General features: G+C 48.7%; 2 protein-coding genes across 3 annotated transcripts; both read left to right on the top strand.

Annotated features, from left to right (window-relative positions):
• The first annotated feature begins 973 nt into the window (after nucleotides 1–973).
• Nucleotides 974–15,259, top strand: INHBC (inhibin subunit beta C). Of its 2 annotated transcripts, XR_005218562.1 has the most exons (4): nucleotides 974–1,546; nucleotides 9,130–12,521; nucleotides 13,895–14,000; nucleotides 15,169–15,259. XR_005218562.1 is itself a non-coding variant. In XM_037848155.1 (2 exons), the coding sequence occupies exons 1-2, from the start codon at nucleotides 1,234–1,236 to the stop codon at nucleotides 9,873–9,875; spliced, it is 1,059 nt and encodes a 352-aa protein (XP_037704083.1). In that variant the 5' UTR covers nucleotides 974–1,233; the 3' UTR covers nucleotides 9,876–13,085. The 2 variants fall into 2 exon arrangements, 1 of the variants encoding a protein (XP_037704083.1); XM_037848155.1 differs by lacking the exons at nucleotides 13,895–14,000; nucleotides 15,169–15,259 and having other exon boundaries at nucleotides 9,130–13,085.
• INHBE (inhibin subunit beta E) lies at nucleotides 14,024–17,030 on the top strand. The gene is made up of 2 exons (XM_037848156.1): nucleotides 14,024–15,355; nucleotides 15,567–17,030. The coding sequence occupies exons 1-2, from the start codon at nucleotides 15,073–15,075 to the stop codon at nucleotides 16,316–16,318; spliced, it is 1,035 nt and encodes a 344-aa protein (XP_037704084.1). The 5' UTR covers nucleotides 14,024–15,072; the 3' UTR covers nucleotides 16,319–17,030.
• Nucleotides 17,031–17,279: the final 249 nt, after the last annotated feature.

The following is a 17,279-nucleotide window of genomic DNA, read 5'->3' as shown; positions in this document are numbered from 1 at the left end:
TCTACTTCAGAATTCAGAGCTTTTCAAGTTTTAGAAAGGTAAAATAGCACATACATCCCTAGGGTAGCATCAAATAATTAATACTTCTGCAGTAAAAATGTATAAATAGTCTCAGTGGGAATTTTTAGAAGACTATAAATAACCTCACTTCAGTTTAGGTCAGTTTTTGCCACCACATGAGTTACAAAAAAAGTGTGGGTTACAGAGCTTTTTAGATTTTGGAATTGTGAATAATCACTATTTCCATTTCTCAGAGAAGGGAACTGAAGCCAGCGAGGTCAAGTAACTTGCCCAGAAGTACACAACTAGTAAGAGGAACAGGCAGAATTTTAACCGAAGCCTTCTGGCTTAAAAGCCCACTCTCCTGATTCACTCTCCACTTCTGGTAAATTCCCTCTGTGGAAACAGGCCTGTTCCTAGAGATCCACTGCTCAGGACCTTTTGAAGAAAAGAGCAAGTTTCTGAGAAATCTCAAAACTTCTTTCCCTAAACAGAACAAACCCCAAAGGATGAGCGAGTCTGGCTCTCAAGCCCCTTCCCCACTTTCAGACTTCCGTCTGAGGACACAGGATCCAGCTGGGGACCTCGCCTCCCAACCCCCACCTTCAGAATGGAGGTGTCTTCAAGATCTGTTAACCTGAGGCTAACCCAGAAGGCTGGACCGTGAGTCCCAGGGAGGGAGGAAGGAGGGGTGGGAAAGGGGCAGGCTTTGAGAGGACAGCCTCAGGGAAAGGAGAATTCAGCCCTCCGTTTATGGTGCCCTAAAGAGACTGGCCAGTGACCCCTCTCATTTGAGTCACACTTGAACACCATTTTAACACCTCTACTCTCTCCTCTTTTCCTCTGGCTTCCCAGCACTGCCCACGATCTGAGGAGGAATTTCAGCTCTAACCTTTGTCCCCACGCCTGGCAGCTCACATGGGTAACTGTCTCCCGGCATTGACCGAGGGACATTTCTTTCCCCAAGCGAACCAACCTCCCCTCACTTCCCCCACTCGGTACTTGCACTGACATGCGTTGGCAGCTCCTGCCAGGATCTACCTGGGGCTGGCTTCACCTCTCAGTCAGATGTCTGTCTGCTCTTTCCCCTGCAACATGGAGCCGTGCCAGCTGGACACACACCCCTTCCGGGGCCCCCAGCAGCCAGGACGGGATTTCCACTGCTGTTGAGTCCCTGAGCCCCAGGTTCACAGCTCTGTCTCCACTGTTGCTGAAGGACAGCCTCTTCCAGCAATGAGCTCCGCACTGCTCCTGACCTTCTTGGTCCTGGCTCCAGCCACAGTGGCCACTCCCAGAGCTGGAAGTCAGTGTCCCACCTGTGGGGCCCCCACCTTGGACCTGGAGAGTCAGCGGGAGCTGCTTCTGGACTTGGCCAAGAGAAGCATCTTGAACAAGCTGCACCTCAGCCAGCGCCCAACACTGAGCCGGCCTGTGTCCAGAGCCGCTCTGAGGACTGCATTGCAGCATCTCCATGGACCCCCATGGGGGGCAATTCCAGAGGCCAACAGGGCACAGGAATATGAGATCATCAGCTTTGCTGAGACAGGTGCGTTCCTGGTCTGTAGATCTTTCCCAGAACCTGACCTCAAGGAGAGGAAAAGTTTCCTCATTAACCTAGATGACTCCCTTTCCCAAACCAACCCAACCCCTGCCTCCTACAGTCTTTAATTTCCTAATCCCAGGCTCCCACCCCTCAGTCTCTCTCTGGTAGCTCAGACCTGACCAATGGGCAGCTGGAAAGTCAGTGAATTTTGCTTCTTCCAAGACTGCCTGCCCCCATGTCCTCTGGCTCCTCTCTCTGCAGTTCTCACAAACTCCCACAGGCTGTGAGTCCATCCACTTCCGGGGCTGGGAATTGGGGAGTCTTTCCTTTCTCGGGCCCCAGGAACCAGCCCCCTTCTCCCCCCACAGTTGCCTCATTTGGGCAAAAGAGGGAAAAGTAAAACACGGGGTTATATCTCTCCACTCTGCCCCTGCCCTCTTGCCTTGCTATCTCAGGTCCCCACATCAGAACGTGTCAAACTGGGACTCGGAAAGGTGGATAGGGGATAGAGGGGAAGAGAGAGTTACTTCTATGGAAGGGGGAGGAGTTGGAGAATATGATGGGCAGCTGGAGAGATCAGGCATTCAGAGACAGGACCCTAGAAACCCAAGTACAAACTGAACACTCTGGCCTTTGGCAAGCTCTTTGTTAGGCCTGGAAGGCCCTTCCCTGCCTGACCCCTTTCCCCTGAACAGTGCCTTTCCCCTCCCCCTTCAGAACCTAGCACTCCTATCCTCAAGAAGCCCACCCTGACCTGAGGGGGAAGCTGTCCCCCACAACATGAACCACCCGCAGGGGTAGGGTCGCCGGTCTCCGTGCATCTGCGAAGTCTGTCTGCCCACAGAATGTCAACTCCTTGAGGTCAGCAACTGTCTTTTATTCCTCATGTTTTCACCAGGGGCTAGTGTGTGATAGAAATAACTAACACTTACACAATGTTTAATGGTTTATTGCGTTCAGTGCCCTGTACATATTAGACCTTCACAGAACCCAGTGAGGCAAGGACTCTTGTTCTCCCCAGAAGTGATGAAACTGGGACCTGAGAAGTTGAGTAACTTGTCCAAGGTCACAGGTCTGGTAAGTGATGGAGCCCCACGGCCCAGCTCTAGAAGCCATGGCCTTGACCACTACACCACTCTGCCTCTTGTAGGCATAGTAGTTGCTCAATAAGGATGAGTCCCATTAAATAACCAAACCACACCCTTATCTAGTTCAAAAGGGAGTTTCTGCTGGTGATTAAGAGCACAAACACGGGAACCAGAATGCTTGGGCTCAAATCCTTGCTCAGCCACTTATTAATAGTGTGACTGTTGTTTACAGACAGTTTTCCCATTTATAAAATAGAAATAATGAGAGGATAGTTGAGAGGATTAAATGAGCTAATACAGGTAAAGTGCTTAGAACAGTGCCCAAACTGAATAACTGCCATTAAAAAAAAAATTAATTTCTAAGACTCGGCTCCTGCCCATGAAGAGTTTAATTGCTGCCACTGGAAAACAATTAATTAGAATATAAGGCAGAATGAAATAAATGCTAGATAAGGGCGCGAGCGCATGCTGGGCCAGAAGTAATTCATTGGGTCCTGGTGAAATGGGGAAGTCTGTCAGAAAAAGGTGGCAAATGGGCTGGCATTATAAATTAAGTTTGATTACAATGGGTAGAGAATGGTAAATGGTATACCAAACCGAAGGGAAAACCTAAATAAAAGCCTGAAGGAGTAGACTGCATTTGCAGTTAAAAAGTAGTTTGGGTGGAGGAACATAAGATGAACAGAAGGCCATGAATCCTGAGTCCCTACAACACCGCAATCCTGGGTCTTTTTCACATTGGTGTCCCTGGTGCCTAGCACAGTTCCTGGCACTTTGTGACAACAAAGATGGTTACCAGGTATTGGGTGTACCTGCCCCATCTCATTTAATCCTCACAACCACCCCATGAGTGGGCTTTATTATTACCATTTTATGAGTGAGGAAACTGAGACTCAAAGAAGATAATTTATATGGCCCAGGTCCTGCAGCTTATGAGTGGTGGGGCAGGATTCAAACATAGTTTTCCCTAACTTCAAAGTCTATATACTTTCCACATATTTGCTAATGAATGAACTAATGAATACAACATTCAGGCCAGAGGGGGCCTGATCTGAGATGAAAAGAAAAATTTGGAGGTAAGGATGGCTGGTGCCTGGATTCCAACTTTTATATTTAAACATTTTAGCTTGAAGTTTTCATTCCAATTTAAGCTATCATCCACACCATAATGTGAAAGAAAGATCTAAGAATTGTTCTTGCTGGAGATGTGAAGAGCGAGAGCCTGGGGCACTGGGGAAACTAGAATTGGGAAGGGTGGAAACCCAAGGGCAAAGACCACTGGGAGCTCTGGGAGTTCTGAACTGGGTACCTGTCCCTCTCATTCTGCCTAGTGTCAGTTCAAATAGATTAGGTTTTAGGGAGAAACATCTTGAAAATGTCAATCACGATGTCCACCCGGCCTCCTGAGGTGCTGCCACTGCCTACAGCCTTGTTTTCATTATCTTCCGCTTATTAACAAACCTCTCCAAAAGTAGTGGCATAAAACAATAATGACTTATTATTTCTTGTTATTTTGGGGTTCCACTGGGCTCATTGAACAGTTCTGCTGCTCCATATGATGCAGCCAAGGTCCCTCGTGTGGCTGCATTCACCTGGGAGCTCGGGTCGGGCTGGAACATCTAAGATGGTCTCTCATCCTCCACAGCCTCTCTGGTTGTGGCCTCTTATCATGGTCAGTCCCAAGCTTCTTTAAAGTACAGTGGCTGGATTCCAAGCAGACACGTCTCAGTGTGTAAATGATTATCAAACTTCTACTTGCATTGTGCTTGCTAATGACCCATTGGCCAAAGAGAGTCATATGGCCAAGTCCAGAATCAATGTGGGAGGGAAATGCACAGTGGAGTAGAAACATGAGGAACTGTTCATTGGGGCCACTGATGTTAACAGTCTACAGCAGGCTGCCTTCCGGCCCCTAATAATTCATGTCCCTCCCACATGTGAAATACAATCACCTCCTCTCAAGACCCCCCATATGTCATCCATTATGGCATCAGGATCAGGCTTGAAGTCCAGGGTCTCATCATCGGTATCAGGTACAGGTACAAGTTCAAGTGAGGCTCCCCTGGTAGATTTCTTCAGGTCAGGAACCTTCAGTGGGGCGCTAGAGCTGACTCATCCCAGCTCATGAGAGCCAATTGTGCTTATCTCTTCCCAACTCCACAGTCAGTGAAGTCACTTTGGTAGCTTAAAATCGGCTGTGATGGGAATATTTACACCACAGAAATTAAAAACACTACGAGTTGGGGCTTTTTTATTTTTATTCTGGAGACCAGTTGTTAAACATTTACCAGCACAGCAATGCCTGTAACTGAAAAATACAAGTAATCTGCCTCCCGTACACCTAATGTACAATGCTGAGACAGGGACAGGATAACCATCATAGACACCCCTCTTGAAAATGGGGCATGAGTGGTCAGAGACACAAAGCAACCACTGCTCCATGGGAATTCTGATATCCAGTCAGGCACATATCTCAGTCTACCCCAAATCCAGAACTCTCTTGGTTAAGGCCTGATTCTGTGCCTGGGTAGGATTTTTCCCACTGCTCAACACTGCTGTTCTTGGCTGCTAGGTCCACCCTCTCATCCCTTGGCTCCACACTCTGAGGTGTCTTTCCTTTCAAATAGGAAATGACCTGTTTCAGGCTGAGTAGTTTTCTCAGCCTGCTTCCAGCCCAAAGAAGTTGGGGATCCAGAGACCTCATTTCATTTTGAATTATCTCTTTCTCTTTTATCTCTATCCCTGCTGCTTTCACTATTAAAATTCTCTTAAAAATTCTGTGGGCTTCTAAATAATAAATTGTAGTATACTCAATTAGACAAAAAACACCCCAGTCTACCAAAACAGACCCCTCTCTACTTTAGGCTACAGGTCAGGCTACAGTGCTGTGGGACAACACTCTTAAAATTCTGAGAATTCTGAGAGGGTCTATAAAACATCACCTTAAATTTTACATCCTAACAAAGACCTTAAATCCTAACAAAGCATCTTACAACTGACCCTTTATTTGTTTGGATTTTCACTCTGAAGCCATGTCCCTGCCCACACACACACATATACCCCCCACCCCCGTGCCTTGGATTCTTGGATTCGATTTTTGCCCTGAGACCATTTCTTACTTTGAAAAACTTTTGCCAGATGGAGAAGAAAGGAATGAAAAAGGATTTTATTTTTCAATCTAGCAAATTCTAGGTGGAAATAATTTCCCTAAATTCTGCATAAAAATTGAACGGTTCCTCTTTTAGTTCACCTCTCTCCTGAAATACCTTAGACAATTGGCACTTTCAGCATTCTGCTTGGAAACATCTTTGGCTAAATTCACAACTTTGTTAGATAGCTTTTCTGTCTTCCGAGTTACCATAGGCAACAGCCAATACATAACACAGGTTCCCCTTTCCCCCATTTCCAGTAGCAATTTCCTCAGCTCCATTAACAGTCTTCACCATCCTTCTAACCACGTCTCACCTTCCAGTCCCCAAACCAGTATCACATATTGTAGACTTGGGTTATGGCAGCACTTCACTTCTGATACTAATTTCAGTTATCTGTTGATCAACTGAACAAACCACCTCAAAAATATAGAGGCTTAAAAGAATAAGTATAGTATTTCTCATGGTTTTGTGGATTAATAGGGAGAATCTGGACAGTTCTTTTCTTCCATGTAATATAACTACGGTCTTTCATGCAACTGCATCCAGTTGGGAGCTCAGACGGGGCTGGAACATCTAAGATAGCCTCTCATCCTCCAGAGTCTCTCTCCACATGGCCTCTTGTCTTTGTAGTCTAGCCCAAGTTTCTTTACATCATGGTAACTGGCTTCCAAAGGGACAAAGCCTCAATGTGTAGGCGCTTATCAAGATTCTTCTTGCATTGTACTTCCTATTGTCCCATTGGCCAAATAAAGTCACATGGCTAAGCCCAGAGTTGATGTGGGAAGAGACTGCACAAAGACATGACCATTGGGAGATGTTGTTCATTGGGGGCCAACAATGTAATAGTCTACTACAGCAACTACTGGTCTTGTGTTTGCCTGCCGTAAATGGGGTGACTTAAGGGGCTCTAACTATAGGGTGCTTAGCAACGTAGCCAGAAAAGACTAGTTGGACAATCTTCTTCCAGGATTTGGGAATTGGGAAGAGCTGAGTAAATGGTCCTACAAACTCAAGAGCTGGTGCCACCATTTGGGGACTCAAGGAAGCTAACAAGGAGACAGAAGAAATAATACACAGACAGAAGAGAATGGAGTGGACTTACATAAAGAGATAGAGATGAGAGAGACCATGTTGGCTGTGAGAGCTATTGAGAGTAGGCTTATTCCTGATTTTCCAATTCACACAAAGCCTATTTGAACTTTATTTTCAGTCCTTCCATGCCCATGATAGTGTGAGCTGTATCCTAACAATAAAGCACTCTTTACTTGAAAAAGAAAAATAAGGGTAGCTAAGGTCAAATCATAATGAGCATTTAACTGCTTGCTAAAAGAATTTGGACTTTATTCACCAATAAAGTTCTTGAGACCATGCATTTTATGATCCAGCCAAGTTTTTGAAAAATAATCCTGGTGTCAGTGTAAAAGAAGAATAAAAGATCATTCATTCAACAAAAGTTTATAGAGTGCCTACTATGTGCCAGGCAGTAGGGATGCAATACAAGCACAATCTTGACCTTCCTGGAGCTTACATTCTATCTGGGGTGTGGAGGGAGAGGGGGAGAAGCACACAGTAAACAAATGAACAAATTACAGAGAGTGACAGGCGGCTATGAAGACAGTTAAGCAGGGTGATGTATTAGAGATATGTAGATAGAGGTGAAGGCTACTTTAGAGAAGTCAGGGAAGACTCTTTGAGGAAACATTTGAGCCAAATGTCAAAAAGGAGCCAGTTATACAAAGCTCTTGGGAAAGACATTCCAGGCAGAGGGAATAGCAAGTACAAAGACCATGAGGTGGGCAGCTACTTGGTGAATCCAAGAAAGAAAAATAAAAGCCAGTATAATTATTCAAGTTTTGTGTATATGTCACATTAAGGAGTTTAGATTTTATCCAAATAGCAATGGGAAGCTTTTGGAGTATTTTAAACTGAGGAGATTAAGCTGATCAGGTTTTTGAAAATAAAAGATCATTCTGACTGATATTTGGAGAATGATGTGGAGGGCAAGAGAGGATCACTTGGGAAGCTATCACCATAATTCAAGAAGAAGATGATTGGACTAATGTATAGTGAGAAGATGGGGACAAGTGAAATTATATCATGAATTAGAGGTAGAGTTGACAGATCTTGCAGATAAGTTCAAAGTACGGGATGAAGAGAATCAAGGTTTGGACTTAAGCAAGCATTTTACAGGGAAGGGGAGGGATGGAGAAGGACTCAATTTGGGTGGGTGGGGGTGGTAAATCTAGAGTTCTTTGAACATGTTAAGTTATCCAAGTGGAATGTTTTAAACAGGCAGCTGGATATACAAGTCAAAGGCTCAGGGAGAGGTCAGGGCCAGAGATATATACTCAGGAGTCATCAGCATATAGATAGAATTTAAAGCCATGGGAATTGCTGAGATCATTATGGGAGAGAGTGTGGATAGAGAAGAGAAAAGAACTCAAGACCGCCCACATTTAGAGGTCAGTTAGAGGAAGAGGAGCTGTGAGAAAAGAAGACCAAGATGGAATGGCCAGTGTCGCAAAAGTTAAGAGAAGGAAATATTTCAAGAAAGAATTGTTAACTGTGTTAAACACTGCTTATTGAGTAAGATAAAAATAAAGAGATGAGACCACTGGATTTGGCAATGTGGAAGGTGTTGGTGATCTTGACAAAAGCAATTTTAGTGGAGGGAGGAGAAGCCCAATTAAGAGTTTCAATGGGGGCAGCATAATGAGGGAAATTGGGGCAGTAGAATGAAATGCCAAGACATTAGAATCACTGCAGTGAGGGACTGGAAGTGGAGAAGAGGGAGGTGATCATAAGGTTTCTAGAGGTGATAAGAAAGGTAGTAGTATCACCAATTCAAATAAGAATGAAAAGAGAGGGTTTTAGGAAGGAAAATAATGATTTCCATTTAGTGCAAATTGATTTTAATGAGTGGGCAGGACATTGAGGTGGCAAAATTAAGCAGTTAGAAATTTAGGCCTGAAGCTTGGTGATTCCCAAATCTATTTGTCCAGTCTAGATGTGGAAAATGGTCTGGACTGGATGTACTGATTTGGGAATCAGCAGCATAAAGATTGTATTGGCTGGCCAGAAGTGTGGACAAGAGTTCCCCTCAGTGTAGAGTAAGAAAGAAATGAAGGTTAAAGACCTTCCCTTGGAGAACTCTTACATTCAAGGGATGATCAGAGAAAGAAAAGCCAGCAAGGACCAAAGAAGAATCATGAGAGCTATGTCAGAGAACCCAAGAGAGAAAAAAGCTTCAAGGAAGGGGTGGTCAGCTTCAGAAAGTTCAAGCATGCTGAGGACAGATAGGTAACCCTCAGAAGGCCACAATGACCCAGGCTTCTTGTGTCCACAGGCCTCTCCAACATCAACCAGATTCGTCTTGATTTCCATTTCTCCTCTGATAGAACCTCTGGTGGCATGGAGATCCAGCAGGTGAACCTCATGTTCTTTGTGGAGCTCCCTCCCAATATCACCCGGACTTTGCAAGTGAGTGTCCTTATGCCAGGCCCACATAACACCAACCTCACCTTGGCCACCCATAGACTGCTGGAGGTGGATGCCAGTGGCTGGCACCAAGTCCTCCTGGGCCCTGAGGCTCAGGCTGCCTACAGCCAGGGACACCTGACCGTGGAGCTGGTGCCTGAGGGCCAGGTAGCGCAGGGCTCAGTCATCCTGGGTGAGGCTGCCCATAGGCCTTTTGTGGCAGCCCGGGTAAGAGTTGGGGGCAAGCACCGGGTTCACCGGCGAGGAATCGACTGTCAGAGTGGGTCCAGGATGTGCTGTCGTCAAGAGTTCTTTGTGGACTTCCGTGAGATCGGCTGGCACGACTGGATCATCCAGCCTGAGGGCTATGCAATGAACTTCTGCATAGGGCAGTGCCCCCTACATGTGGCAGGCATGCCTGGCATTGCTGCCTCCTTTCACACCGCAGTGCTCAATCTGCTCAAGGCAAACACGGCTGCAGGTACCACTGGAGGAGGCTCATGCTGTGTGCCCACTGCCCGGCGCTCCCTGTCTCTACTCTACTATGACAGGGACAGCAACATTATCAAGACTGACATTCCTGACATGGTGGTAGAGGCCTGTGGGTGCAGTTAGTCTATGTGTGTGCAGGAAGCCCAAGGTGGGTTGGGAAAGCATGCCCTCACTGAGGAGCCCTTCCTGGGGAGGAGGGAGTGACCCCACTACTGCGTCTGTCCAGAAAACAGTCTCTCTTCCTAAGCAACCCATGGAAATTAGCCCATCTTTGACATGAGCAGATCTTGGGCTAAGCAGAATCATTGTACCATCTCCATGACCAACAGCCTCTTCAGGAAATCTGTCCAACAAACAACCCCCCAAAAGGAATGCCATCAGTTTCTCTGACAAAGATACCTTCAGTGCTCCCTCCTTAATCTGCCCCATAATGCGTTCTGCCTCCCTGCCCTTTCTGCTCCATGGCTCCTTCTCTAAGAGGAGTTGACCCAGCCCCTTCCCCCGATCTTCTGGATCTCCACAGAGCCCCTTCCTTGGATTCACCAAAGAATATGCCCCTGTTTTCCAAAGCGAGGCTTACCCCCCCCCTCCTTACTTCTGTGTCTCGAGCCCCTTTCCTTCTCACCTGCCCAGGTGGGGTGCTAATGCTGCTCTCTTCTGCACAATTCCATCCATTCTTTGTTCTTCTCTGCCCTACTCTATGCCCTTGAGAGCTGACCCACCCGAGCTACGTTACCTGAGCTCCTTTGCCCTCTGGCTTCCTGCTGCGTTTGACTAAGAGGAGACAAAGGCAGGAAATTGAAAGATAGAAGGAGACAGAGAACCGAATATTTCTTAATCCTGCTCCCTCTCTGGCCCTCTGTGACTACAGCTTACAGCTCCTGTCTGGCCACCCAGCTCTGCCTAGGTTCTGATATCTCCACTTCAGAGCGAGGAGTCAGAAAGGCTTTTCACTCTTGCTCATTCCTGGGTACTTCAACACCCCTTGGTTCTCTTAACCCTATCCATACATCTGTAAATAATTAGTTCACTAAGCCCTCTTCATGAAGCACAGAGGCAGCTTAATATGTCCGCTGTCTCCTACCATGACCCTGACTGACTCCCCAGAGGACACGGAGGCTGCCTGCCCTGCCGTTCTGCTCTCTCCTCACACAGGTTCCTCAGGGCTGAATGATTGTGTCTTTGCCTTTCATACTTCCTGCTCCTCCTTTCCCTGGCAGCCCCCTCTTCCTTCTTAGGCCTCCTCCACCCTCCCAGATTCCTCTTTGCTGGTCTTGTGGCTAATAAAAACCCGTGTTCTATCTGCTCCTCTCCTCCCTCTGTCCTCGCTCCAAGAGATGAAACAGATCCCTGATCAATCAGCGAGGAGGCCGGCAATCTGTGGGCATACACGTGGCAGGAGGCAAAGGGATGGCTCAGAGCTGGCTGCCAGGTCCTCTGACTCATCCCCTGGTTACTGACCCCCAGTGCTCCATCCAGGAGTCCTCCCTGGAACCTGGAACTGGCCACTGGACACCTGAGTGGGATAGGGAGGAGAGGACAGACTGGGATGAGGGGAGGGAGGCATTTGCTCAGAGACTGGGTCTCTTTAGACCTTTGCCCTTGGTCTCCCACCATCTCCTCCCTTTGGCTGAACAGCCCTGAACCATAGGGTCAATATTGTCTGCAGCCCAAGGCTGAGTTTGCGCAAAACCCATGTGCCCTTTGGGGAACGTGATGTCTGTGTTTGCTTAGCTTACCCTATCGGGGTAAGAGGTCCCGTCCTGGAATAGGAAACCCAGAGGAGAAAGTCCTCTCAGAGCCTGTCAGATGGACCCCCTGGGGGGCTCCAAATCTGAGCTGTGGATGGAATACATTCTGACATTTTAAGTCTTCTGGTGCCTTTTCCTCCCTCCCCCTTCTGCCAGTGTCCCCCTCCCTTGCCACCCTTTCTCCAATTACAGCTTCTTCCTTCTTCCTTCCCTCCAATTACAGCTTCAGTCCTCAGGGCCATGGCAAGATTTTAAGGGGATGCCAAAATATTCAGTAATCAAGATAAATAATATTTTAATGAGGTATTTTAAAAAATCAGACTGTACGCAAAAAGAATCCGTGATGAAACAATATAGCAAAATTTAAAATAAACCCAGAACCAGTATTAGTTCCCTTCTTTTTTAGCTCTGCCTTTTGTAAAAAAGGGGAAAGGGTGGGTCTGTCTTCTTCCAAGACTTTTCCTTCAGAATCCCCTAGACTCTAACCCTAGACCCCTTTGGGCTTTGCTCATCTGGGCAAGAAAACTGCTTGGGCTTCTTCTACTTCCTTACCCACCCCTAAGCCTGTCGTTACCCCCCAGCCCCCAACCAGGTTGGTGGTAGGGCGGGCTGTTAGGCAGATGGCTGGGGTATTTATAACCCCGGGAGCACTTCTTGGGAAAAGTGACTAAGATGCTAAGAGCATATTTATAGCTGCATATTGACGTAAGTGTCAGTGGGGAGGTAGGGCCAGGCCAGGCTCAGCAGTGAGGGGGTGGGAAGAGCTGGAAATTGGGGGCACCTGACAGAGTGAGGGTGGGGGTAGAGGTGGGGTCAGCGACTCCCACAGCCAGTTCCTGCTGCTTCCCCTGGGTCTGTCTCTTGGCACCTACAGGTAAGCTCCCCCGAGGACCACCATGAGCAGACACCTCCAGGCTGCAGTTGGATGTTCCAGACCCCACGGGTAGAGAGCTGTCAGTCACCAGCCCATACGTGGTCAGAGGGACCGGAATGTGCTGCAGGACCTGGAGGGGAGGATGTAAGAGTTCTCCCCACTCTCCACCACACCATGCCCTGAGTTTCTAGGAAGAGTCTGGCACCCATCACCAAGCTCCATTGCCACATGTCAGTGTGGTGACATCCCAAACCATAGGTAGCAGTGATGCGGGCCTTCAGGATAGCCTCTGCTCTCTGGCAAGGGGGACAGAGCAGAGGAACCAACTTCCGCCTGTCTCTTGGTGGGGTGGCAGGGTTCCCAGAGCAAGAGGTTGAGGCGCACTCCCCATCTCTGCTCTCTCCAGAGCAGCACCTTCCCCGGGGAGCGCTGGTCAGCTGCGGGCCTGCTGCTGTCCAGTGGCACGGCACTGCCACATGGTGGACACTGGCGGTACTGACGCCCATCCCCCAAGGCACCCGCAACCCTGCTCCCTCTGGAGAGGGAGATCACAGATTGTCCAGTAGTCTCTCTGGCAACCCCCACTGGCTAACTAGGGGGGAGAGTCAGTGTGAAGTTATCTGCAGAGCTTTAAAAAAAAAAACACTCATGCCTGATTTGGGGAGGGAGGGGGTGTATGTAGAGCATGTGAATTTTTTAAAGTTCTTCCAGGTGATTCTAAGGCACAGTTTGGCTTAACAACATCTACTCTAAAGCCTCAAGCACCAGAATTCCCTTTTCTGTCAAGAAATAAAACATCTTTCTAGAGCAGCTTGTTCATCTTAGGTGATGGAGTAGTGAAGGAAGGCCGAGTCAATGAATTCATGCTAAGATGTAGATGGTTGCTAGCCCAGCTCTCCTGAGTGTTTGCATTTTAAATGATCGGTAGAATGTGAAGCCTTGTGGTTTAAGCTGTGTGACAGGTGAAGAAAAAAATGTCATTTGGTGTGCATGGGTTTTCTTGGCCTTCTAAGTTCTTTGAGATAGATGATCCATTTTACAGCTCAAGAGGTGAGAGAAATATTTGAGTGACACTTTCTAGAATATTCATAGCAATATTTCAAAAATAAAAATCAGTGATTGTGAAAACCTTGTGGCTCCCACTCCCTTTATCCAGTGTATGAACAGATGAGTAGAAAAATGGGGACAAAAAGTAAATGAATTATAGGGAGGGATGGGGGGCATGGGATGTTTTGGGTGCTCTTTTTTACTTTAATTTTTATTCTTATTTTTTTGTGGTAATGAAAATGTTCAAAAATTGATTGTGGTGATGAATGCACAACTATATAATGGTACTGTGAACAACTGATTGTACACCGTGGATGATTGTATGGTTTGTGAATATATGTCAATAAATTGAATTAATAAAAAAATTAAAATTAAAATTAAAATCAGTAAATTTAAATAAATAAATAAGTGGGAGATGAATAAAAATGAAGTAGGGACACATTTCTAAACCAGCCCCACTTTACCCACAGCTTTCTTCGCTCCAGCTTCTTGAAGAAACTGGGGCATAAGGAAAAAAGCTAGCATGAGAAGATGGGGGGCCTTGGCCCTCCCATTTAAAGTCTGTGAGGAAGTGAGGTAAGGAGCGCAAAAATTGGAACTAAAGTCGTTGCATCTTCCTTGCTTTGCTCTTAAAAAAGACAAAATAAACCACCCCATTTCCCACCCAAGTCTCCATTTCTCACCCCATTAACTAAGGGGCTGGCTGAGACAGTACCACTTCTAGGATGCCCCAAATTTAGGCCACTCTCACAGCCCCAGAAAGAGAAGTGGCAGCTGGGTGCAGGCCCTCCCAAGTCCCATGCCCTTCTGCCAGCCTTGATGGACTCTGCCTGGCTGTGAGATTGCATCCACCCCTCCCCCCCACCTTTCTGGGTTTCCCCAGACACCACAGTACCCATCCCCTCCCTCCCTGCCCCCACTCCCTGCTCCGGCCCTCCTCCACGTTGTGCTCCAGTCCAATTGGACTCTGGGCAGCCAGCACAGGCAGGGTCAGGGAGTGACTGCCAGCCATGCCCCGTGGCACTGCCACCTCGACTTGGGCAAGAGGACTCCGTCCTCCCCAGATCCCCCACCTGTGCCCCGGCTCCCTTGCTAGAACCAAGAGACCAGAGTTCTTCTGGCCCAGAGGCCCGAGGAATAACCCCTGGGACTCGCAGCTGCCTGGTGGAAACCTCTGTGGCTGTGGTGGCCAGGCAAGCTAGAAAGACGGGAGGCATGGAGGGAAATCGTTCTTTCCCACCTGGCTCCTATGGCGTCCCCTCCCCCAAGTCCCAGACCTTGGGGACCGAGCATGTGAAATCATCCTCTCTCTTGCATCATGCGTGTCCACATTGCCTCCCCCCACCCATACCCCTACCTCAAGCCCAGTCACCATGGCCAGATGGTGAAACCCGAGCTCCAGGGGGGGACCTCCACCCCCTGCAGGGGCCTGATGGGCAGCAAAGGTGGCCAATCCTGGGGCTCAGAGCCTAGGTCTGCTGGCTGAATGCTAGGTGGGGAAGCCCCAGGCTCTAACCTTGGCCAGGAGTAGGTGTGGCACTGGTGTCTGCTGCCGTTGTGCCTTCATTAGCTCCTGTTCAATTAGACTCAAAGAAGGAACAACCGCCTGCCCTCCGACACTCCCAACCCAGGGCCATCCACGAGGAGCATGGGGCTCTGGCCAGTGCTACTGTGGGCACTGGTGTGGGCACAGGGGGCAGAGTCTGTGTGTCCCTCCTGTGGGGGCCCCACATTGGCACCTCAGGCAGAACAAGCTTTGGTCCTGGAGCTCGCCAAGCAGCAAATCCTGGAGGGGCTGCACATGACCAGTCGTCCCAGAATAACACATCCTCCACCCCAGGCAGCGCTGACCAGAGCCCTCCGGAGGCTCCAGCCAGGGAGCATGGCTCCGGCAACTGGGGAGGAGGTCATCAGCTTTGCTACAGTCACAGGTGAGTGAGAGAGAACCAGGCAGGGAGCAGGCAGAAGGGGATCCTAGCAGGAAAGGGAGAGGGAGTGGGGTGTGGTAGGAGAAGGAGGTGTGGGGGCAGGCACTGGTTGTGGAGGATGCAAGGCGGGTGCTAGGGAGAGCAGTGGGGGAGTCTCAGAGGAAAGCTTCGTGGATGCTCATATTCCTCTTTCTCCTTTCCATCTTCCGGGCAGACTCCTTCACTTCAACCTGCAGCCGCATGCTCACCTTCCACCTGTCCACTCCTCGGTCCCACCACCTGTACCACGCCCGCCTCTGGCTGCACGTGCTCCACACCCTTCCTGGCACCCTGTACTTGAGGATCTTCCGGTGGCGCCCAAGGAGGAGGCGCCGAGGCACCCTCCTGGCTGAGCACCAGATGACTACTCCAGGCTGGCACGCCCTGACTCTCCCCTCTAGTGGCTTAAGAGCAGGGGAATCTGGGATTCTGAAACTCCAGCTGGACTGCAGACCCCTAGAGGGCAACGGCACAGCTGTCCGACCAGGGCAGTGGCTCGTGGACATAGCGGGAGAGCAGCGGCCCTTCCTGGAGCTTAAGATCAGGGCCAGTGAGCCTGGAACAGGCCGGGCCAGGAGGAGGACCCCCACCTGTGAGCCTGCGACCCCCTTATGTTGTAGGCGAGACCATTATGTAGACTTCCAGGAACTGGGCTGGCGGGACTGGATCCTGCAGCCCGAGGGGTACCAGCTGAATTACTGCAGTGGGCAGTGCCCTCCCCACCTGGCTGGCAGCCCGGGCATCGCTGCCTCCTTCCATTCTGCTGTCTTCAGCCTCCTCAAGGCCAACAACCCTTGGCCCTCTGGTACCTCATGCTGCGTCCCCACTGCCCGAAGGCCTCTGTCCCTCCTCTACCTCGATCTTAATGGCAATGTGGTCAAGACAGATGTGCCAGATATGGTGGTAGAGGCCTGTGGCTGCAGCTAGCAAGAGGACCTGGGGGGTTGGAGAGAAGAGATCAAGTCTGGGGTTCCCAGGCAAAGGGTATCTTGAATGGAGGCATCAGATTCCTGATACATTCCCCCACCCATAGGCCACCTGGCAGCCCAGGATAACTGTTCAGACTCTTGTCTATTCCAGGCTGGTTGATGTGTGGGGAGATGAGTAAAGTGTTTGCTCTAAAGGATCTACCCAGAAAGGCTGATTTCCTAGCCTAAGCCCTCTGAGATGACAGGGGCTAGGGAGGGAGGGAGGGAAGGAGAAGGCAGAGAAAAGTTACTTAGTCTCTCCCAAGAAGAGACAGTTCTTGGGTGAGGAAAGGAGGAAGAAGGCAAAGGGCCCAGCAGACCCGGGGGCAGGGGAGAAAGGTTGGCCAAGGGTAGGGATTGTTGAAATGCTTTAAGGGAGGGTCAAGAGGGAGAAGGGCAAGGGGTTGAGGAAGAGTGTTTAGGAGAGCCCAGAAATGGGAGTCAGGAGAAAGGGGTGCTGAGCCCCAGAGAAGTTCCCTGGTTTTCACTGTGGGGGGCAGGACCCACTGGGGAAACAAACATTTATACTTTCCTAATAAAAATGAGAAAAACAAAAATCAACAAGTATGAGTCATGAAGAAGGGCTGGCGTGATGGGCTCGAGCAATGGTTCTCCAAGTGCGGTCTGGGGAAGCTCAAGGTGTCTCTGAGACTTTTTCTGGGGTGTCCACCAGGTCAAAACTATTTTCATAATAACACTAAGATGCTATTTGCCATTTTCATTTACATGATCTCAAAAATGTACAGTGGAGTTTTCCAGAGGTTGTGAGACATGTGATTACATCATCTTTCTGACATCGTTGTTAGTGGAATGTCTGCTTGTGTATTCTCGTGTTTAAAATTTTCCAGTTTTAATGCTAATATGGTAAACTGATAGACATACACCATATAAACAAAATCTGAATAATTTTTAAGAGTGTC

The sequence above is a fragment of the Choloepus didactylus genome, chromosome 8, assembly GCF_015220235.1.
Source record: "Choloepus didactylus isolate mChoDid1 chromosome 8, mChoDid1.pri, whole genome shotgun sequence".
NCBI lineage: Eukaryota > Metazoa > Chordata > Mammalia > Pilosa > Megalonychidae > Choloepus > Choloepus didactylus.
The sequence above is the reverse complement of the archived record's forward strand: the minus strand, read 5'-3'. Positions and strand labels throughout refer to the sequence as shown.

What these genes read in the sequence shown, in the direction of transcription:
- INHBC (XM_037848155.1), top strand. Translation starts at nt 1,234, where the DNA reads ATGAGCTCCGCACTGCTCCTGACCTTCTTGGTCCTGGCTCCAGCCACA. An exon ending in CATCAGCTTTGCTGAGACAG is followed by an intron (nt 1,547 to 9,129) that starts GTGCGTTCCTGG and finishes TTGTGTCCACAG; the next exon opens with GCCTCTCCAACATCAACCAG.
- INHBE (XM_037848156.1), top strand. Translation starts at nt 15,073, where the DNA reads ATGGGGCTCTGGCCAGTGCTACTGTGGGCACTGGTGTGGGCACAGGGG. An exon ending in CAGCTTTGCTACAGTCACAG is followed by an intron (nt 15,356 to 15,566) that starts GTGAGTGAGAGA and finishes TCTTCCGGGCAG; the next exon opens with ACTCCTTCACTTCAACCTGC.